Source organism: Cynocephalus volans, chromosome 14, assembly GCF_027409185.1.
Source record: "Cynocephalus volans isolate mCynVol1 chromosome 14, mCynVol1.pri, whole genome shotgun sequence".
NCBI classification, from domain to species: Eukaryota; Metazoa; Chordata; class Mammalia; order Dermoptera; family Cynocephalidae; genus Cynocephalus; species Cynocephalus volans.
Genome location: NC_084473.1, coordinates 59,153,752 through 59,178,588, shown reverse-complemented (window position 1 = coordinate 59,178,588; position 24,837 = coordinate 59,153,752). Strand labels below are relative to the sequence as shown.

The following is a 24,837-nucleotide window of genomic DNA, read 5'->3' as shown; positions in this document are numbered from 1 at the left end:
TATCTATCTATATGTCTACGTATGTATGCATCTATAATGTTTCATTTATCTACAGAAATGTTATAATTTAAGCCACTACCCCAAAATTTGGTGGCTTAAAACAAAATTATCTCATAGCTCTGTGGAATGACTAGACTCAGCTCAGTAGTTAATTTGCAGTTAGATGGTGGCTGGGGCTGAAGTCATCTGAAAGTTTGACAAGGCTGAATGTCTAAAATGGCTTCTTCAACTCACATGTTTGGTATTTCAGCTGGGAAGGCAAGAACTACTGAGAGCTGGCCAGGCAACCCTCTCTCTCCAAGTGTCCTGTCTACATGACTAGTTTGGGGTTCCTCTCAGCATAGCAGTCTCAGGATAGTTGGACTTTTTACATGGCAGCCAGTTTCCCATCCAGCGTACATTAGAAGAGGCTCAAACAAAAGCTACAAAGCATCTTGTAACTTAGCTTTAGAAGTTATACAGTCACTTCCACTCCATTCTACTGGTTAAAAGTGATTTACAGGTCCAGCCCAGAATCAAGGGAGGGGACTACAAAAGAGCATGGATATTGAAAAGCATGGTACACTAGGGGACAATCTTTGGAGACTAGCTAAACCACACAGTAAATCAACAAAAAATCAGAAAATTGGAAATCACTCATTTCCTTACTAATTTAACATATCTACTATAATTTTTACATGTTACCTTCCAGTATCTCACTTATGCACACATGTAAAAAGGCACAAATGTTAAATTGTACAATTCAATGAATTTTGACAAACGTATACCACCATGCATCATAAAATGCTTAAAATATTCACACCCTCCCCTAAAGTTCCCTCCTGTCTCTTTTCAGTCACCCCTAGCCCCACAAGCTATCACTATTCTAATGTTTTTCACATAGGATTCATTTTGCCTTTCCTAGAATGTCACATAAATTGAGTCATATAGAATGTAAGGGCTCTTTCACTCATAATGGTTTTGACATACATTTATGTTGTTGAGCATATCAACAGTTCATTTTTATTACTGAATAGTATTTCTACTCATGAATATGCTACAGTTTGTTTAGTCATTCTCCTGTTGATGTACACTTGAGCTATTTCCAGTTTTGAGATATTAAGAATAGAACTGCTATAAACATCTTTGCGCACATCTTTATGTGTACATGTTTTCTTTTCTTTTCGGCAAATGCCAAGGAGTGGAATTACTTGGTCAGAGGGTAGATATGTTTAGTGTTGCAAAAAACTCTCCAAGTGATCATTCACTCCAGCAATGGATGAGTGTTACACAAGCACTCTAACATTTAGTGTTGCCAGTCTTTTAAATTTTAACCATTCAAGTGGGTGTGGAGTTGTATCTCAGCATGATTTTAATTTGCATTTTCCTTAAGTAATGCTAAGAATTTTTTCGTGTGCTTATTGGCCAGTGACATATCTTTCCTTGTGAACCATATGTTTAAATTTTTACCTATTTTTTAAAAAACTGGGCTGTTTGTCTTATTGAGTTGTAGGACATTTAAAAAAAAAATCTATTTTGGAAACAAGACCTGTGTCAGATTATATGCTTTGTGACTATTTTCTTTTAGCCTGTGACTTGCCCATACATTTTCTTAGTAGTCTGTTTTGATGATGTTAAGTTTTTAATTTTGATGAAATTTAACTTAAGAATTTTTTCTTCCACAGTTATTACTTTCCATGTCCTGTGTTAGTACCCTCTGCCTAACCTCAGGTCACAAACATACCATCCTATGTGTTTGTTTTTTTTCAGAAGGTTTATAGTTTTAGTTTTTACATTTGGGTCTGTGATCTATCTTGAATTAATGTTTGTTCACATTGAGTGGTAGGAGTTGAGGTTCATTTTTTCCATATGGACATCCAGTTGTTTCAGTATCATTTGTTGAAAAGACTTTTTTTCCTCACTGAATTATGCTGGCACCTTGTTGGTAATTAATTGACCAAATAAGTTTGGGTTTATTTCAGGACTCCCTATTTTGTTCCATTATTCTGTTTGTTCATCCTAGGCCAATATAATGCTATCTTAATTATTGTAGCTTTATAGTAAACCTTGATGTCAGCTAGCATTAGCATTACAATTCTGTTCTATTTCAAGATTATTTTGGTTACTCAGGTTCTCAAATGTATTTTAGAATTAGCTTTTCAATTTCTCCTTTTAAAAAAAGCCCACTAGTATTATAATTGGTATTGAATTGAGTTTATAGATTTATTTGGGGAGAAGTAATATAATATTGAGTCTTCTAATCAATGAATGTATAATATCTCTTCATTTATAAGTTCTTCTTCAGTTACTTTCAGTAATGTATTATACTTTTCAGTTAAAGGCTTTTCACATCTCTAAATTTATTTCTAGGTAGTCTATGTATGTATTTTTTTTAACCTCTATTGTAAACAGAATGATTTTTGTTCATCTCATTTTCCAAGTGTTTACTGTTCATACATAAAAATGTAGATTTTTTTATATGGATTTTATATCCTGTGACTTTGCTAGGACATTCAGTATAATGCTGAATAGAAGTGGTAAACACAAACATCCTTAGCCTTGTTCTCGATCTTAGGGGGAAAGTGTTCAGTGTTTTACCATTAAGTATGATCTTAGCTATAGCTTTTCATAGATGCCCTTTATCAAAATGAAGAAATTCCCTTCCATTAAAACTTTTCCAAGTAATTTGAAATTGAATTTTGTCAAATGATTCTTTTGCATCTGTTGAAATGATTATATAATTTTTCTCCATTATTTTGTTAATATGGTTAAACCAACTTTGAATTCCTAGGAAAATCCTCAGAGAACTCATATTGGTACTTAGAATATTAATTGTCTCCTGGTTCTCTCCTCTAAATATTGGAGGGCTTCTAACTTCTTTACAGCTCTCACTTCCATCCCAGTCCTGTCAGATGGTTGTATCAGCAGAATTTTCCCAGAGTCTTGGGGGTGGGAGACGCTAGATAATGTTCTGTTGTCAAAGCAACATGAGGTTAGAGTGACACAGAGAGTATGCTGAATTTGTAGTCTATGTCTTCTACTTCTACTATTCTGAAATGACACATTTGAGTTCTAAACACTGTGAAGAGATATTCCTGATGTCTGTAGTCTCCCATCCTAGGGTATCAAACTCCTTTAAAAAGAAGATAGCTGTGGTACCCTATAAACTTTTTAGCACAAGGGATCAGAATTGCCCCAACTTTCTTCTTAAGTAACAGATACAGTTTTCTGGAAATTCTCATCCTTCAAACAGACCTCCAAAATAAATTGTCATATTCATTTTTTTTTTTAATTTTATTGAGTCTGCAGCAATTCCCATGATTTTGTTCATGAGTGTCCCAGGTACTGGAGGGTAGATGCCCTGGTAGAAACCAGAAGCAAATTAATGGATGTATTCTCCGCCCAGAGTCCCACGTTTATTCTAAGGAACCTTCTAATCAAAGGTGGGAGACCTACTTGTCCCGATGTATAGCCCTAGCAAGTAGGACATTTAATCTCAGAGGGCTGAGTCACACCATCATCAACTCTAGTTCCTCAAATCTGCAACTGGTATCTCCTCTATTACCATCTGTGCTGTTAGATTTTGTTCCCTGAAGGTAGCCAATACGTCATTCTCTCTTCCTTCTCCCAAATTAACTTTATCAAATATGGAAAAAGGATTAACAAACACCAGCCAGCTTTGCTTATGGTAAAAATAAATCCTGATTGATAAACTGCATCTGGATGGGAGGACTCTGAATGAACTATATACCTGATGGAAGGCCACAGCCTTGAGTTTCTCTGAATGTGCAGACTCTTATAACTGGGCATGATGCTTACAGTGACCTTGGAAGCTACAGTAACTATGAAACTGTTACAAAAGATATCAGCTCTTAAGCCATGGCAACCTTTGCTCCTAACTATATAAATGTCTCTTGGTACCCAAGTTGTCATTTGGTGGTAGGGGATAAAGAATAGCACTGGGACTTCTGTGAGGACTCTTGCTGCCATGCTGTGTTTCCTATCCAATATCCTTCTAAATAAATCTAATGCTAAGTTTGGCTTATTCAGGTCATATGACTCTGAATGTCTAGCTGAGACTAGGCAGACCCCTTGGTGACCTTTGCAACAAGCATAAGAATGCCAGGGATATTTCAGGTGTCTCCCAATGTCTGAGTTTCCCCAATAATGCTGGCTGTAAACTGCCCCAGTTGAACTGATTTTCTGAGATATATTTAACAGGACCTTGTCATTTATGCAGGAGTCTTTTTTTTTTTCATGCTGATAGTGTGTATTCAGAATTCAATATGAATTCTAAAGATGGTCATATTCCCCATGCCCTCGGACCTCAAGGGCATGCTGTCCACCAACCTGATATCCACATTCAAGTACCTGGCACCACCATTTCAGAAGGGCAGTCAGATCACTCAGCAGTCAACCAAACAGAGCCAAAATCCCACCACTACCAACCAGATGGGGGTTGAACGCATCTTCTGAGGGTGTGCGCTTTTCATGAGGGCTGTTATTTTATTTTTCCTTCTGCTATGTGACTTGCATTGTGGAGATGACAGGGCATTTGAATTTTTTCTCTACTGGGTATTTTGTTTAATCCCCACCCTGGGCACTGGGAATAACCATTCAAGTAGACTGAAGCATTCATTGACTGCAAGGCCAGGAGGGAACTAGGACTGCCTCCCGCCTCCTTGCTTTCTGGATGGTACCCAGTGGATCTCCATTTACCTCAGGACATGAATGGGGTGGAAGGAGAGGCTCCCTCCACAGTGACTTTCTAAGAGCTCCCAGCAGGATGGGTGGAATGGACAGGTCCATCGCCCACCACCAACCCTCCTCTTAGGATGAGAAACTTGCGTGGAGAACAGAGCTGACCTCAGGAATGGGCTGCTCTTGGCCTGACCTTCAGAAGCACTGGGGCCAGTGAAAACCCTATTTCTGCAATAGAATTTTACCGTGTTTCTTGGATCTGGGTTTAGGGGCTGTCCGGCACCTAAAGCAGGAAGATGGTGGCCGCAAAGAAGACAAAAAAATCACTGGAGTCGATCAACTCTAGGCTCCAATTCATTATGAAAAGTGGAAAGTATGTGCTGGGGTACAAGAAGACTCTGAAGATGATCTGACAAGGAAAAGCAAAATTGGCCATTCTCACCAACAACTGCCCAGCACTGAGGAAATCGGAAATAGAGTACTATGCCATCTTAGCCAAAACTGGAGTCCATCACTACAGTGGCAATAATACTGAATTGGGCACAGCATGTGGGAAATACTACAGAGTTATGCACACTGCCTATCATTGATCCAGGTGATTCTGATATCATTAGAAGCATGCCAGAACAGACTGGTGAAAAGTAAACCATGCAAAATTTTTCTTGAATTAAACTTGCCACAGCTTTTTATTTATTTATTTATTTATTTAAAAGATTTTATCATGTTTCTTTTGTTCAGTTAAAAGACATTCCTGGATGGTCAGTTTGGTCAGTTACAATTAAAAGTTGACATTTTTTACAGTTTAAACAAAAAAGATGGCCATATTACCAAATCTTCCTTCAAGTATTGTGAGGTTTCCATATACACGGAGGCACTGATTGTTCTGACATTATATATAATTCCTAGTATTGGCTGTAGAAAACTTTCTATTAAACGGTTTTGTTTCTCCAACTAACAGGTCTATCATTCCTGCTATGTTTCAATGATTTTTCTGTCATTCAAAATTCTCCTGCCCACTCACCAGTGCAGCACCTCTGTAGAACTTATGTTTCTAGTGAGCTAAAGTCTGTCTCTGACAGAACAGGGCAGGAATTTTTGATCAGGCCAAGTACAAACACTGTGCATTCACCTTCTAGCAAAGACTGTAATTTTAAAAGATACATTTTGTCAATTATGTTAATTTAACAGCAATTTTCCTTAAGAAATTACTAACTAAATGAATAGCCTCTAGATGTCAGTCTAAGAAACACACAGAATAATTCCCTTAAGAAGTTTCAAAGCTTAGTTGGAGAAATAACATACCCAATATAATTTCTATCAATATAACGTGATTGCATTTTATGCATTTATATTGCAATATTAAGATATAATTAGTAGGGACAACTTAAAATAATGATTTCTTCCTCCATAAAAACTTTGTCAATATCAATTTCAAAGCTGGCAGGAAGAGTGAATGTAAGCTGTGTTTAAGTTATTGCCACTTCAGCTGGTAAATAACAATACCCACGTTTTATCTGTATCATGCTTATGCAATAGATGTATTTTCTTTACACTTGAGCTATTATTTTTAACATTACTATTGTTAAATTTCAATATCTTTTTAATTATCCTAAAAACACTTCATTCAAACATTTTTTGAGTGGTAGTGCTAAAAAATATTCCTGAAAATTAATAACTTTGGAATGGAATTTGCATGTGCTAAAAATGCAATTAAGAAAGCCAAGCAACTGCCATAATATGCTGTGTTATTAGTTTAAGTTACCATACTCTGAAAATATAATAGCAAATGTTGAGAAAACATCATGGCAAAAATATTCTACAATGATTATGGATTTATCAATTGAGAACATTCATCTAGTCACCCACTGTCCCCACCTACCTCTCCTTCCTCAACACACACATTTTACATTCATTACTTTTGGAAAACCAGTCTTGAATTGTTAAGCTTTGAGTTATATGTGTCCTCCAGAACCTATTTGCTAAGGTTTTTGAGTGTATGCCCCAAAAGTTAATGTGTTGGAACCTTAATTCCTCTGTGCAGCAGTGCTGGGAGGTGGGGTCTAGAGAGAGGTGTTTGATGGGGGCTCTGCCCTCATGAAGGAATTAATGTCTTTCTCTCAAGACCAGGGTAGTTTCTTTGGAAATGAATTAGTTCCCACCAGAGTGGGTTGTTACAAAGTGAGGTTGCCTCTCCTGTTTTATCTTTTACACACTTCTGCTTCCCCTTCTGCTTCTCTACCATGTCATGACACAGCACAAGGCCCACAGTAGAAGCCAAACAGATCTTAGACTTGCCAGCCTCCAGAACTGTGAGCTAAATAAACCTCTTTTCTTTATAAATTACCTAGTCTCAGGTATTCTGTTATAGCAACACAAAAGGGACTAAGACAATATTCCTACCATAAAATGGGACCACCCTACCCTGTACAAGGTAGTATATAATTAAAGGTCAAGTGGCACACAATAATAAGCCAGAATGATCAATGTGGTTTATAATAAGGGAAAGAATGAAGTCTCATTCATTTACTATGGCCTTTCAGTTAACATATTCATATATTAAATTCACAATATGTTCCAAAAACAATGTACTAGAAGTTAGGGATGAAAAAATGATTAGAACATAGTCTCTACCTTGAGGGAATTTCATAAAATAGAGAAAGAAACATCTAAACAAATAACACAAAATAGTAGTGTTCCAAAGAAATCTTGAGTCATCACAATGTACATTAAAACATTTCTTCAGTTAGTGTAAGAGAATTTTAAACTATGCAAAAGAAAGTTATTGTTCCTCCGGAAATTTTAGAAAATAAGGTATGTGTGTATGGTTAAGCAATAAGAGTTTAGCTATAAAATCCAATTATTACTGAATGCTTTCATTAAATATATATTTTGCTCAAAAATAATGTCCTTTGCTTTCCTTCAATACCAGTGTAGAACTTGTAACATACTGTTATCAACTTTTCTCCCACTTCTGTGATTAAAACAGCACAATACTGCTCGAAACAGCTGCAAACATAGGTGGTTGTTTTTATTCCTACTTATGAAACTAGTATCTAATTGGGATTTAACCAACAGCCACCTACAAAGAACAGACCATATTCTCTAATTAAAAGATCAAATTAATATCCCACTGGAACTATAAAAACTCATGCTGTAGGAAAATGCCTACATTTGTATCATAAAAGATGGAGTGGTCAAGCTTATGAGAGAGCAGGCATAAAAGGCTTCTCAGAGTACGTGACATGAGAATTAAATTTTGAAGGACGGGTATGCTAGTCTGAATGTTGGTGTCTCCCCAAAATTCGTATGTTGGGATTTAACCCCCTAGATGATAGCATTCTGAGGTGTGGCCTTTGGGCGGTAGGTTAGGTCATGAGTGCTCTGCTGTCATGGATGAGAACAGTGTCCTATAAAAGGGTGTGAGGGAGCAAGTTTGTACCTTTTCTTTGCCCTTCCATCATGTGAGGACACACAGAAGGCACCATCTATGAGGAACAGGCCCTCACCAGACACTGAATCTGCTAGCTCTTTGATCCTGGACTTGCCAGCTTCTATAACTGTGAGTAATAAATTTGTGTTGTTTATAAATTACCTAGTCTAAGGTATTTTGCTGTAGCCACTTGAGTGAACAAAAATAAGGTAGAAAATCATTGGCGGTAGGAGGGAAAGGACACCCTCTTATCCTTCTGGAAATACTTGTTAGCTAAATAATCAAAACTCAAAGATTTAAAAAAAACCAAAAAACTCAAAGATGGGAAAGATATAGCATTTTTAAGAACAGCTGGTTAGCTTAGTTGGTAAGAGCATGGTACTGATAACGCAAAGTTCAAGGGTTCAAATCCCTGTACCAGCCAACTGCCAAAAAAGATGTGACATTTGTAAAAGTATTGTATAATTGTTGCTGGCGTCATTACGAAACATAATGCAAATGTCAGTATTATTGGGAAAAAAAATGTTATTGAAATAAATATAATAATATAATAATATAATAATAAGAGAGGTTGGTGGAAAAGGTTTGAATAAAGGGAAGAAGACAGTCATATTGTATCTCTCATAAGAGGAGAGTCAACAAATTGTTTTATTTTCAATGTTAGTAGAGAAATATAGGTTCATTTGTTTCTCTATCTGGTTTATCCACTTTATTTATTTTAGAAAATACTATTCTAAAATAAAAATAGGATATCTAATTTCCAAATTACTCTAATAAAAAATGTTTAAGTACAGAAATTCTGAGAATGGCAAAATGTACAAGATAGGTGGGAAAAAATAAGAATGCCCCAAAATAAAAGTATAAAGTAACATAAGTGAAATTAAGTATGTCAGTTATCAAGAAATATAACCATCAAAGAGAAAGATAAAGTTAGATTAACCAAATGGTCTTTATAAGAGAAATACTTAAAATAACACAAATAGGTTACAAATAAAGTGAAAACAGGCCAAGAAAATACAAAGAAAGCATGGGTTTCAAATGTCAACATCAGGCAACATTTCAAGGCAAGAGACATTAAATGGGGCAAACTGATACAAAATTACAATGCAGCTAGGCTTAGCTGGTTAGACCAGCCTTCTAACACCAAGGTCATGAGTTCGGATTCCCAAACCAACCAGCCAAAAAAAAAAAAAAAAATTACAGTGAAGCTATAAGAGAATAAACTTTTATGGACTAAATAATTTAGCACTGAAATTCTGTCTTTAATAGATAAACTATACAAAAAGAATAAGAATATAAATAATTTAATTATATAAATGAAAAGTTTGGTCTAATGCTAAATCCAACAAATAGAATATGCATGTAAGACGATATTTATGGAAAATTTACAAAAATACATCATATACTCAGACTACAAAGTAAAAAAACTCAATAAAATGTTATTAAAAACTGATATTCAAGAGACTTTTGAAATTTATTTGAATGAAATTAAACAAGAAGTAAGCAAACTAGAAATAAATAAATAAACAAAACATGGTAAAGCACACTCTCTCAAACACCTTTGGGTCTAATAAGAAATCAAAACTCAATCACAAATTAGAAAATAATAATTTATAAAATTTACACATGACAAAAAAAAAATCTATCTTTGCACTCAAGTCTGAACAGTTCCTTATGATAGATTTCTAGCAATGGAATGGAAGTGAAGGTCACTGGAGTTGAGAGAGTCAAGGAACTTCTAGGAGTTAGTTAAACAGGTGATCCATGTGGTCAATGAAAATTCCCCATAAGATAGCAGGAGCTGAGGCAGAGCCAAGGATGAAGGCCAAAGTGCCCAATGAATTTGGAAAAATCACCAAGAGCCGAAAACATGATAGAAGTCAAAGGACATCAATCCAGAAATTTAGAGCAATTAATTAACTGAAAGGAATATATAAATGCTTGATTTTCACTCCAATAATAAAAGTATAACATCAATTCCTTAAGTGTGATAGCCACACCATCAATAAATATTTGTTGCCCAATTAATATGAAGATGTTCTAACTACTTAACTTCTCAGTAGTTTGATCAAACCAGCTAGAAGGGATAGCTGCATGGAAACTTCTAGATACAAGGAAACATAAGATATATACTAATTCAACACACAGAATATCCACATAATAATTCATGTGACTAAATGAACCTGAGCTCAGAGAAGCTGGCCAATGCATGTCTTTATTTTGTCCAGTCATCCTTTTAAGGTAAATCTTTACTTACGCAGGTTTCATCAATACTTTGACAAAAAAGTACACGCATATTTAGGTTGTTTTATACTATAACCTTGGACTTGATCTTAAACTGCTAAACTGTGTTAAGTTATAATCAGCATGTAAAGTTCTCATAGTATTGTATTAGAAAGGCTTAAGGAGGAAAAATTTCTTATTAGTGGAATTGCTTTTTTCCTGGGAAACGAGAATGAATTTTTCAACTCTGAAAAAAGATAAACTTTCAGTTTAATACTAATAAAACCAACCTGTAATTTTTGCTGCCTTTTCCTCTTGGTCCACTCGGTTCTCATCATCATCTTCATTATCTTCTTCAAAGTCATCTAAATTGCCAATGTCAGCCTGCTTCATACTCATCAAACTAGCCAAACTTTGCATGTCTTCATCCCTACATCAATGGTTCAAAATATAATACACAGTTGATTAAGAGACATTGCTTGAAAAATGATCATTTCTTAAGAAAATAATATTAATATATTTCTTCTTTCTATAAGATACGTCAAAAAGTCTTTTTAAACAGTTATACAAGAATACTGAAAAATCTAAATACTCATATTCATCTTTTTAAACAGCATGTTTAATTGGTGAAAAGCAAACAGGATTAAAAACTAACTGGTTAGGAGTTAGTTTAATTCTATACTGAAGATCTACGGAAGACTAAAAACTTCTTCATGGAATTAATGTATGGTCTCGTGAGCATAAAGTCTGGGGGAAAAAAAACTTGATTCACAGAACAGTAGGACAGTTTGATAATTAGATAAGATCTAGACTTTTAAATAGTCAAGCTTTCAAAAGGATTTGGAACAGGAATTCTTCGTTTAAGTCCAAGAACTCTTTTGAGTTCTTAAGTAGGAGGGAAAGAAAGTGGTAAGCCCCTGTAAATCAAATCAATCTTGCTTAAATATGCATTGTTTTTGAAAGGGGCCATAACATACCCCCAACCTAAAATTAAGAACTACCATAATAAGAAAAGCACCTTAAAAACAAAGTCTGTTTTAAGAATTACAAGATGAAAAATGGCCTGGGCTGATTATAAGTTAAATATTCCATATTTGACAAAATATAAATACTTTTTATCTTGAAGTATTTTAAATATAAACTTATAAAGTTTACATTAAATACCTGAAAAGTCAAATCATTTAAGATTTCCTAATCTATATTTTCCAATTACTGAAATTATTAAATTTCAAATAAACTACAGTAAATGAAGCATATTTCTAACATGTTACATACAAATTAATTTTCAATTCGGTAGACTTCCCCAAAATTCAGAAAGCCAAATTAAAATACTGTTTCTTTGTAAAGTAATGCTTGTTAATATTCACTTATCTTCTATATATGGTATGACTTTATAGAATAAACTGGGTTTTTTAAATTCTTTCCATTTTATCTCATATAAGTTTAAAGTTAACAAAATCATTTCCCTCTTTTTAAATAAATTTAGTAATATACATGAACAAAAAAAGTTGTGTATTACCTTATATTAATGCCTCACAAATTAATCACTTATCAATGAGAGGTAATTTAAAAATATAATAACATTCTTAAAATGTTAACTTGCTTAATTTTACAACTTTAATTCCTTCATATTTTAACCCTGAACAATTTTCTTTGAGGAAGATAAAGAAGCAAGGAAGAAGGACGTAGAGAAGAAGTTTAGGATATTCTAAGAGAATTCCTGTTCAATTCAAATTGAGGCATTTGGTTTGGATAAATTTCCCCTCACCCAGATTCCTGTGAATGGTGCTGATGCACTTACTGCTTCTGCCCAGGGGAAGGAAGTCCACTCTCAAAGGATCTTCTCTGAATTTGTTTTCTCTCTCCTTTCTGTATTTCCTTTCCTTTCATTTTGGCTTAATCTTCAGGATAAGATTTTTATTTTTAATTTCTCAGTATTTAAAGTCTACAATTTAAGGTCCTGAGATGAAAGACTACAATGCTTCCATTCTGCACTGTCTCCTAACACACTCTAACTTCCCAGGGAGAAGGCTTACTATTATCAATGAAGTCATTTGTTGCCATGTAGATGAGTGCCAAACACCTCATTTTGACTGACGCACAGAATCCAGTCTAATCAGTCAAGTAGACATGGCCAATTATAGTAACCACATTCCAGTTGGTCAAATATGTGTACGTTCAGAACTGTGATTCAGACTGGATTGAAATGTTCATAAACTGCCTTCTGCCCCTCTCCTTTTAAGCCTAGGCATAGAATTTCCACTTCTCCTATCCCTTCATCTTCCACTCCAATTAGGTACTAATTCTTTCACTATACCGTAACATGCACTTTCCCCTGACTTAATTGAATGTAATAACAGGGTGAATGTTCCTTTTTTACCCCCTCCTGTAGGTATGGTCACCTGATTTTATCCATTTAGAATTCCACTCTTTTAAGAGACTAGAACTGAGTCAAAATCTTTGTGCAATACTTATTCACTGCTGAAGTGATTTTTGAAAGGGATAATGATCACAGTAAACTGCTTATCTAACTGTACCTTCCTATACAGTTTTTGCAAGGCTGAGCCAAGGAATATGAACTGGCAAAAGTTCCCTTAGTTCTCTCATCCTAAACTTTGTATTTTGGCTTCCTTTCACGACTCATTTGCATTTAACAGCTCTACTACTAAAGTATCTGCACGTCACAGTACAGATTAATGCACTGAAGACAGTGAAACATAAAACAAATACTTATGATACCCTATAGAATACAATTAAAAACTAACCAGCTGTAATCACTTTTACATTATTTTTAATCTCTGGTGTCAAAAGAGACTATTCATAAATAACAAGGAGTTCCTTTAACTCAGCCTCTGAACCAAGGAATGGCAAGAATGATTGGTATGCTGCAGGATGTTCAACCAGTTGCCAGCCTACTGAGTCAAAAGCTATTTACCTATGGTGTTTTGAAACACAGTGTGAAGTAATTTGTTTAAAAGAAACTTACGTGGCTTTTCCTTCCCGAAGGAAAATGCAAGATAATGAAAACTGGAGAGTGGCAGACACAACTTTTTTAGACAATGGCTTAAATTTTAACTTGACATCAGTCTGGGTTGGCATAGGGCTTGCATACTGTTTCATATTAATGCTGCTAGTAGCAAGAGCTTTCCTTCGACCAGAAGGGGATTCCTAAAAGATAAAATATTTTAAATTTATTATTTTAATAATAAAGTCAAATAACAATTGGGAACTTCCTTCCCCAATGAATTTCTATAACACAAATAAAACTGTGATGAGATTACATCATAGCATTTATATCTTTAAGTAAGGCAGATATTAAATTAGAAAGAGGGGGCACAGGCAGAAACAATAGAAGAGTAGAACAACCCTAAATACCTCAGGAAAATAAAAGAAAGGAAGAAAACTAGGACAGAAAATCTTCAGGGTTTCTTTTTTTTTTTTAGCAGCTGGCCGGTATTCTCTAGTGTTCTGTGATAAGATACAGCACAGAACGAGGCATCAGGTACTCAACAATTGTTTTCCATTCTTTCATTGTATTTAATGTAACCTAATGATATTTCTCCTTTCTAAACACCTATAATTTTTTATAGAACTCTCAGCCTAGGTGGCACTCCGCTCTTTTTTTGCCTACAGCATCTGAATTCTATCCATCCTATAATTTGAGCCTTATTTCTTCTCAGGACCTTTTCTGATTAATCCAGTCCGTAGTTCTCTCTCCCTTCCCTAAGATCGCATATATTATGGATGGAATGGCTGGTTTTCCTGATCCTATGAGCCCATGGCAACACTATTAACTGGCCCCAGCAGACCTCAATATTTTTCTCAACAATTATTGCCAATTCATCAGAAATGGAACACAAAATGACACCTATTTGCTATCAAAGCTATTTAACATTATGTTAATAAGCTACCATGTTTCATAGTTATCATTTCAATAATTCAGATCATGAAAGTAGGACAGTAAAATAATGACCATGCATTAACTATGTATAAGACATTGTATAAATTTTGGAGAGATATGGTGATTAAGACATACTCCCTGACTATGTTATGTAATGACAGGGGGAAAATTTCAGATGTAAGATAATTTGTAAATAACATAAATCAGAGGGCATATACCATTGTTCCTTACAGTTTACTGATCTGAGAGTTGAGACCAAAATTTAAGGCTTTATTTCCAAGCTGTGTGACCTTGAACAAATCAGAATATGTGAGCCTCAGTTAACCTTCCCTACAAAATAAGGAGGCTAAACAGAAACCCATCAAGTTCTACAATTATTTTTTATAAAATTACTCAATTTTCCAGCCCAGGTAGGAAAAGCTACTATTAATACATTTGAATTCTTATTTAATAAATCTTTGTCTTATGATTGACGAATTTGCCAAAAATAAGGATACACTAATTTAATCATAACATTAAAACAGGGTTTTTCAAAAACCTGACATTTCTGCCCAGCAGAATAAGTAAAAATGTAATGTAGAGTCCCTAAAGAATACCTTGTTTTAAAATGTCGTCTTATCTGTCAGATTATGCACAGCAATATTATACAGAACTATTAGTGCATGTAGATACCTTATGAATGAATTTCAAAATTGCATCAAGCACTTGAGAAGGATTTAAGCCCTCTCAGAAGAAATACTTAAGAATATGCAAATACCCTCAACTGAATCAAGTTGAACAGATGTGACTATCCCAAACAATACAAGTGTTCTTTCCCTGGTCGCTACTGTCAATCAAAGAATAAGATTACAGTCCAAGGTTCTGACAATGTGCAAAATGAAAAGTATGATCAGGGAGTATCAATTTATTACACTGATATGAACAATAATCTCTTACTGTACCTTTAGAATAGCTAACAACTTCTACATATAATATAGGATTTAAAGCCTGTTTTGAAAGCATGACATACAAACCGTTACATATTTTCAGTTTTTGTTAAACAAATCTGTTTCATAAAATATGACACTAATCCCTGAATGTAATTATTTAATTTTGTAACCAAATAATCAATAAAAATTAAGATAACTTGGAAATAAACGTAATTTTGAAAGCTCAGTTTAAGGATGGTTAATGATCAAAAAATCAATAATATATTTGGGGGAAAAAAATCTTTTTTTTTTTTTTTTGGTCTCTTTTTGTGACCGGTAAGGGGATCACAACCCTTGGCTTGGTGTCGCCCACACCGTGCTCAGCCAGTGAGCGCACCAGCCATTCCTATATAGGATCCGAACCCGCGGCGGGAGCACCACTGCGCTCCCAAGCACCGCACTCTCCCGAGTGCGCCAAGGGCCGGCCCATGGGGAAAAAATCTTTGATAATTAACATTCTCTCATCATCTTTTAGAATAAAATTATATAGAAGTTTTTCTGCTGAACTCAGATTTATGGCAAAAGAAAGTTTTAAGTATCTGGTAAATCAGTGTCTTCGAAAGAATAGGTAATAAAAGCTACTAAATTCTAAACACAATTAGCTACACCACTTAAGCAATTACTTGCTCAGCAACAATGAAAACATCCCTGATCTAAGCAGGTGAGCAGAATAGAGCTCCTTTGAGTCTATATCATCCATTTCTAATATTAATTAACACAGGACCTCACTACTGTCTGTGTCCTTGACATAATCGTTCACTGTTGGGAAAGGGGATCTAGTAACTCTTCACCTAGCTCAGACACTGTTTTGTCCTTAAAATTAGCTATCTCAGAAAATACATTTTAAGAACAGTAATGAAAAATACATGGAGATCTTTAGCAGCTCTAACTCCAGATCCATGAATTTTCACTCTTTATAACCAGAGTCTAAATCTTTACTCACTCCAGACTGACATAACTGCTGTCATCAGTTCTATAAAGAGATCTGAAATAACTGATTACACTGACAAAAATTCATAGGTCTTTTGCATCCTATAGTCCTTTTTAAAAGGATAGGGGTTAGCCAAAGAGAGTCTAGAGAAAATTATTGTTGCCAGAGTCCTAATGCTACTTCAGATCACATGCAGTTTGGACAAGAGAGAACAAGAATGAGAGAAAAAATGTAAGAGGAATTCCTGGACAATAGAAGTTTGATGATAAGAGTCAATAAAAAGTGAGCATTAACCTATATGTAAGTCTAAATTTGTGACTCTGGGCCAATGTTTATATATGAATCTGGCAGTACAGCTGGCCCTCTGTATCACTGGGTTTTGCATCAATGGATTCAACCAACCACGGATCAATAATACATTTGGGGAAAAAAACTGTATGTACTGAACATGTACAGATTTTCCCTTATCATTCATCCCTAAACAATATAGTATAACAACTATTTACATAGCATTTGCATTGTATTAGGTATTATAAGTAATCTAGAGATGATTTAAAGTACAGGGAATATGTGTAGGTTATATGCATATACTATGCCATTATATATCAGAGACTTGAGCATCTGTGGATTTTAGTATTTTCAGAAGGTCCTGGAACCAGTCCCCAAGGAATACTGAGGGATGACTGTATTTGGGGAATTAGTTCAAAATCCCTAAAGCAGAGTTTCTTAAGTTTTAGTGTTTATTAACCACCCCCCCCCCACCCCGCCAAAAAAGAAAACCAAACCAAACCAGGAGAGCTTTTTAAAAATGCAGATGCCTGGATCCTACCCCTAGAAATCCATCTCTAATAGGCCCAGAGATAGACCCAGGAATCTGCTGATTTCTAACAAGTAATACCCCCAACTCCACACAAGCACACCATTATTATCAGATGATTCTGACCCAGTTAATCTAAAATTCACTTTTTCAGAAATACTACCCCTAAGAACGTTCTTACATCAAATTATTTTAATTTAAAAATCTCACTCATGTTTCATAACTATATATTTCCATTTCTTTGAAATCGAGCCTAGTATAGTTGGAATCAGATAAACCTGGGTTAGAATATAACACCAAAACTTATTCACTGGTTAATCTTTGGCAGATTTCTCGTTTCACATTCTCAGACTGGCAAATATTTTTAAAAGTTGAACAATACCAAGTGTTGATAAAGAATGTGGAACAATGCAAACTCTCTTACACTGCGGGAGAGTTTCAATTGAATACACCCACTTTGGAAAACAATTTGACATTACTTTGTAAAGTTGAATACATGCATACCTTACAACTCAGCAATTTCCATCCTAGCAATATGTCCTAGAGAAATTCTTGAAATAATATGAAAATATCTAGCATATAGTTTGTGCTCAATAAATAGTATTTATTAACTTTTATGTTTTACTGTTTTATTACAGTACTATTATAAATAGTCCATCAATGATCACCAATCTTAAAATGAGGAAAATAGATAAATGCACAATTCACTGCAGGGTGTTTAAAGTAATGTAGCTACATTATTAAAATTCGTGCATGGACCCCCTATATTCCTGCCAAACCTAAAATGAATTCTCCACCTCAATGTACTCTCATTGCTATTCAGGTAGTAACAGTGCAAACAATAGGTCAATAAACATTTTCTCTGTACATGAGCATAAAAGGGAAAAGATAATAATGTTTCTAATAAGTAATGAACTGATCATAAAATGAATAAATACATTCTAATGAGACTTGCCTCATTATAGGTGTTTTTAAACACTGTAGATTTTAGAAAAAAAGCACATTGCTAATCTTGCCACTTTTCTTCCCCTAAAACTAACAACATGGTATATAACATAATGGTAGCAAGCAATGTAGTTAAATGCAGTACTGTTTAGTTCTTATTATAAAAAGGTAGAGAGGATATTTCTTCTCCAAATTACTCAAGCAAGGATTTTCTTAAAGAATAGTTCACTGTATGCTATTTATTATGGACCCTAAGGTGAGTAAAATTAATATAATGCCTTTCCTATTAAAATATTTGACTTTCTATTAAAAGAGATACATGCTAGAAATTTAACTCATTACCATGTAAGAGAACTGTGGGGGTACGGTGGGGTGGGGCCAGAATTATTTACAATTTTTCGGAGCTTTATTACATAGAATGTTCTAAAAGATTCTGTCATGTACCAATACTTTTATTATTGGGTCTCTTACAACACCTGAAAATTAAACTAATGGCATTTGAATTTTTTAAAAAATTAAGGAATATATCACATATACTAAAGTATATAAAAAAGCACTACTTAATGAATAATAAAATGAATATCCTATACTTACCACCCAGCTTAAGAAATAGAACTTTACCAGTACGTTAAAAGCTGCATGTCCACTTCCAAACTGCATTCCCTCCCATTCCTTCCTCCAGAGGTGACCAGTACCAGAAAATGTCAAATTGTTTTCCAAAGTGGCTGGTTAATTTATCCTCCCTAAGAATTTTGTGTACTCCTCTCCTTCCCTTCACTTTTTCAAATATATTACCAACTATGTATGCATCTCTAAAGAATATATTGCTGACGAATAGATTTTTAAAATGTGGTGTGTATACACACACACACAATATTATTCAGCCTTAAAAAGGAATGAAATTCTGACACATGCTACATCATAACTGAACCTTGAAGGCATTATGCTAAGTGAAATCAGCCAAACACAAAAGTACAAATATTGTATGATTCTACTTATATGAAGAATAGGCAAATTTATAGAGACAGAAGGTAGAATAGAGGTTACCAGGTGTTAGGGGAGGCAAGAATGAGGAGCTATTGTTTAGTGGAGTTTCTAATTGGATTAATGAAAAAGTTCTGGAAACAAGACAGTGGTGATGATTATACAACATTGTGAATGCTCTTAATGCCACTGAATTGTGCACTTAAAAACTTTTAAGATGGAAATTTTTATGTTATATATATTGTGATATATATATTTTACCACAATAAAAAAGTGAAAAAAAGAATGACTATTGCCTGGTTTTGCATGTTTTTAAACTTTATGTAATAAAATAACATTAGCATCTTGTAACTTGTTTCTTATGTTGAACATCATGGGGTTTTTTTGTTTTGTTTTGTTTTTGTCCTTTTTTTGTGACCGGTAAGGGGACCGCAACCCTTGGCTTGGGCGTCGCCCGCACCGCGCTCAGCCAGTGAGCGCACCGGCCATCCCTATATAGGATCCGAACACGCGGCCGGAGCAACGCTGCGCTCCCAGCGCTGCACCCTCCAGAGTGAGCCACGGGGCCGGCCCGAACATCATGTTTTTTATATTCATCTATGCTGATATGTACAGCTGTGATTCATTAAATTCCATTACTTATAATATTCCATTACATGAAATTCTACAATTTAAATGTTGACGGACATGTGGGTTATTTGCAGGGTTTTTTTTAAAATTTATTTGGAATGATTAACAAAACTGCTATAAATATTTCTACACCTATATCTTGGCATACATGTGCAATAATAAATCTAAGACATATTTCTAGGATGAGAATAGCTAGGTCTTAGGCTATGTACATGTTCAACTATACCAGAAAATGTCAGACTGTTTTCCAAAGTGGCTGTATTAATTTATACTCCCTACGAGTTTCCAGTTTTCCACATTCTTACCAATGCTTGGTGTTTTTGATCAATCTGAGATTATTAAATATTATCTCATTAAGGTCTTAATTGCACTTCCCTAACGACACTGATTATTCTTTCATAGTTTATTGGCCATGTGTTTCCTCCTCTAAAATCTTTTGTATATTTTTTCCACTGTGCTGTTTACTTTTTGATTATCGGCTCATATTAATTATAGATATGTGTTCTAGTACTAAATCCATTGTCACTTATATGTGTTGCAAATATCTTCTTCCAGTTTTTGGCTTGTATTTTCTTTCTCTATTGAATCTTTTAAATGAACCCAATTACTTAGTTTTAATGTAAATTCAACTGTTTCCTATATGGTTTGTGCTTTTACATTTTGAGAAAATCTTCCTAACCCTGACATCATAAGACTACTCTCCCATACTGCCTTCAAAACCTCTGCTTTTCACATTTAAGAGTCAATTCCCCAGAGTAAAAGCCAAAGCCCTTAGTAGCATCAATAGGCCACATCTGTTTAGGCTTCCCTGACTTTGCTCTCTGACCTTATCACCTATGCTATTTTTCCCTCTTATTTTTTCTGTTCCCACTCTCCAATACACCAGGTAAGCGTCTCCCTTAGAGCTTTTACACTTGCTATTTCCCTTACCAGGAATGTTCTTCTCATAGATATTATATAGCTAGCTCTCCCACTTCTTTCAAGTCTTTTCACAAAAAACTCACATTCCCAGAGAGGCTTTCTCTTAAAGCACTCTACCTAAAATTTCAACCACTCTCCCAAAAAACACATTTCATATTCCCCTTCTTTTTTTTCCCTCCATAGCTTATACTATCAAACATGCAAATACTAAGTTCACGGAGGGCAGAAATTTTTGTCTGTTTTGTTTAACACTGTATCCTAACTCAAGAAGCACAGCACATAGCCATTTTGCAATAAATATTTGTTGAGTTAATGAATGAACTGTAATTCTATGACTTATAATCAAATCAAACTTGAATTACCTTTACATCATTAGTTTATATTCAAGATTTTTTTCACATTCCTTTAAGGTACCTCTCATAAACATGTACCTCTCATAAACAGAAGAAAAGGAGATGTAAGGTTTCCTAAAAGCAGAAGAACATGTAATTTAGTAACAAGAACTGTACAATCTATTTCCATTTGTGGAGCTGGGCAGAGGTTTCTTCAAGCTAGATAGGACACTAACAGGTAGAAGGCACCCTGCATGGAAGGAGGGAGGAATGAGGCAAAACAGGAATTTTTTCATTTGGTTGATTGGGGAGTAAAGGGAGTTAAAGCAGTGAGCAGTAGTAACAACTCCTTGGAAACATGGCAAAAGCACTGTGTGGGGAACCCAGATGCCAAAGACATTATAGAATTAGGAGAGTTAGGAGAGAAGGGAGCTCTACCTGAAACTAGGAAAATCCATGACTTCATACACAAATTACTCTCCAACCAGAAGCCACAGACTTCTTCACAGGCTTCTCTTCTTCCATCTGACATTTAACCTCCTCCTATTTTAGCACTGTCTGATGTAAACAGCATATAGCCAGAAAAAAATTTAATCCCATCTTATAATCACTGGCTTTTACTTGGAGAGTGTAGACCAACAATTCTGAAGTGTTTTTGCCTCAAGACCATTTTACATGCTTTAATTGAGAACTCCAAACAGCTTTTGCTTATATGGACTGTATCTATCAATGTTCACTCTATTAAAATTTTAGAAAATATTTAATTCATTTAAAAATAAAATTAACTAATATGTTAACATAACAGTTTTATGAAGAATAAACAGTCATGTACCACATAATGGCATTTTGGTCAATGATGGACTGCATATACAATGGTGGTCCCATAAGATTATAACGGAGCTGAAAAATTCCTATCACCTAGTGATGTCATAGCCATCCTGACAGCATTACTCATGTAGGAGCAATAGGCTATACCAAATAGCCTAGGTGTGTAGCAGGCTATACCATCTAGGCTTGTGTAAGTACACTTTATGATGTTTGCACACAACAAAATCACCTCACAACATTCTCAGAACGCATCTCCACTGTTAAGCGATACATTACTATACTTTCTATACAAAACAATTTAATGAGAAGACTGTATCTGCATTACATTTCTGTAAATCTCTTCCATGTCTTTGTCTCTCTAAAATCTCTTTAATATCTGGTTTAACATATTCCCATATTCAATCTGTGTGACATGTTATTTTGGTTAAAGTATATGAAGAAAATCAAGCCTCACACAGACATTGTTAGAAAAGATAGAAGTATTTTAATAACCTTCTCAGATAATTTCAGGTCTTCGTCTTTGATATTATACTAAAATTTGACAAGTAGTAGTTTCTTAAATGTTAACAGTAATCCAGAAACTGAAAACATTATCAATAAACTTTTTAAACTCTGTTAAATTAAAATCCATTGCTCCATTATGCATATTGAATGAATCTTTTACCCATGCATGACGTTGTAAACATCATACTTGTGTCATTCAGAAAACACTGATTCTCTCAATTATGTAGATGTTGACACATTTCATTATGCAATACCAAAAAAATAAAATCACATTTGTGCATACCACCACATATTCCATCAGAAAAATCTTTAAGCATTGAGAAACTATCAAGCTCAAAGTGGAGGGTACAATTCTTTCAAAATTCTAATTCTCAATTGGAAGCCTGAATTTTACCATTGACAACACATAATTTCAGTTGTTTGTCTTTAAGTAGCAGACCCATTTTCTTCAGTTTCAAGAAAATGTTGCCAAATACCCAAGGGTGAACAACCACAGTTTGCCTGTCAGTCACTTTTTTCAAGTAAAAAGGGTGATTCAGGGGGAAAAAACTGGCTACTTTAGTTTACAATTTAAATAATCCCACAAGTGTTTTTTCTTGAATAACTTTGTTCTTTGCAACACAGCATAAATGCTTTATGCATACTGCTTATTTTGTCACAGGACATATTAAAAAGACTAATATGCAAGTGTTGAAATTTAATAAAATTAATAATTTTACTACAACATCAAGAACTGTCTTAAATGAAACCTATGAGAGGGCTAGCTCCTAGTTATAAATTTTCAAAGGTGGTATCACCTCTACCCATTAATGCTAAGAATAAAAAAGGCAATTGTTTTTTATTGTTTATGCTGCAACTCTGAGGTCTTACCTTTATGCATCAAGGTATTAGATATTAGACCTTCTGCCTTGGGGGAATGGGAAGGTGCTAGACTTTTTCTGCATCTCTACGCAGAGGCAGAAGCAGTAAATCATGGGTTCAGTAGAAACCCTCAGTGGGAAAGCTATGATGAGTATTTATCTTCCAGACTTACTGCTTTCAATTATTACTCTTGTTTTACTTCTTTTGATTTATCAGTGTCATTTCAGGAGTGCATTTAAAAAGATCATTTCTTAAATAGTTTACCTATGTTTTTATCTGTTTTCCAATAGGGGTTATTCATGTTAGCTAGTCTGTCACATTGTTAGAAGCAAATCTCTCCATTTGAATTTTATAAAAACAGAACTGAGGATTTTGATAAACAACTATCACAACAAAGTCCACCTGCCTCACATTAAACTAAGTTATTTAATTTAGTAAGACTTAGTGATTTATCAGGATTGAGATTTATTGTATTAGAATTCTCTAGATGTGGACCTGTGATCATCAATGCAACTATGCTATGTTCTTGTCTTCTCTGTTTAGATGCTATGCCTTAATATCACCATAAGCAAGTGATTAATCACTCAGGCAAAGCACACATACTTTTAGAGTCTCACAGTCTGATGCCTGATTCTGTTCATGTCCTTGTCCATCAGAACCCTTAAGTTCTCTCTGAGTACTACCAAATCAGGGCACCAAGAAATGAAATGACAGGCAACTAGAATTCTGAACAGCATTCTAAGAACATGTGACTAGATTAATGCTGGCATTAAAACTCTCAGTTATTAGAGCTTGCCCTCTATCTCATGATTATGTGAATTATTTCACAACATAAATAATACCCACTTATTAGTGTAAATATCCATTTTCGCTACTGACGCAAGAACCACAATCATCAAATAAGAAAATGTGGAGGTGGAAGAGACCTTAGAAGCTTCTTATTCCAGCCTGTTACCCCGATGCAAGAATACCTTATACCATACCTAACAGAGTGATAAAATGTTTCCTGGTACTTCTCATTCAAATTCAACCTAAAAACTTCCAAGACTTCACTCTTTCTGAAACAAAATAATTTGGTGCACTACAATATCAAGACCAACAATTTTGCTATATTTATTTTACAAATAGTTGTTGATAACCTATTGTGTGCCTGGCATTCTTTCATTTAACTGTGTTAACACTTTAAACTTTATTTTCAAATGACAAAAAGTCAGCCTGGAAGTCAAAGAGCTGTAACTTTTCTCAAAATTGTAACGCTGGTCTTTCCAGCTGTTATAATCACCAAATTTCTCAGGCCATGCAGAAAAGATCTTTGGTTCATCAGCAGACCAAAATGGAATATTACGGAATTTAATTTGGAGTCCATGAAGCAATTAAATGCTAAAGCAGACATGTCATAGGAAACTCTCTCAACCACAAAGACTTAATTAGAAACCATATCAGCTAAAATAACCAACTTAGATGGTTGCAGGGAAGAGAGTAAAATAGGAAGAATTGACATCAAAACTCTGTTTTGATATGTACTCATAAGCATCTATAAATATATTGATTTTAGAGTAAAATCTAACTTTCCTTTAAAAAAAAAAACTCAGCCTTCTCAGAGAGAAACTCCATGTCAGATATACATAAAACTTTATGTCAGCTATACATAAAATACAAAAAACACTTAAAGTGTTTAAGCCACATGTCTAGATGGATTGTAGGTTGTCCAAATTGGGGGGAAAAAAAAAATTAAGTGACCCTAATGTCAAGTCTTCTACAAAGTTGCTAAAGGGCAGTTTATATCAACCCCTTCTCCTAGAACCCTAAAGAAAACAACAAAAAGTTTACTCATACTATTTTATGCAATTATTTAACCTTAAACAAGAAACTCAACTAGCAG

At 34.6% G+C, this 24,837-nt stretch overlaps 1 protein-coding gene and 1 pseudogene across 7 annotated transcripts in view; one reads left to right on the top strand and one right to left on the bottom strand.

Moving 5' to 3' along the window:
* The window catches only part of EHBP1 (EH domain binding protein 1), a 370,142-nt gene that overhangs the window by 221,538 nt on the left and 123,767 nt on the right, over nucleotides 1-24,837 (bottom strand). For all 7 annotated transcript variants that reach the window (XM_063077688.1, XM_063077689.1, XM_063077690.1 and 4 more), the window contains exons 6-7: nucleotides 13,320-13,501; nucleotides 10,624-10,763 (exon numbers count right to left, since the gene is read on the bottom strand). In XM_063077688.1, coding sequence (XP_062933758.1) covers nucleotides 10,624-10,763; nucleotides 13,320-13,501 — 322 coding nt within the window. The remainder of the gene's footprint in view (nucleotides 1-10,623; nucleotides 10,764-13,319; nucleotides 13,502-24,837) is intronic.
* Nucleotides 4,977-5,357, top strand: LOC134362923 (large ribosomal subunit protein eL30-like; annotated as a pseudogene).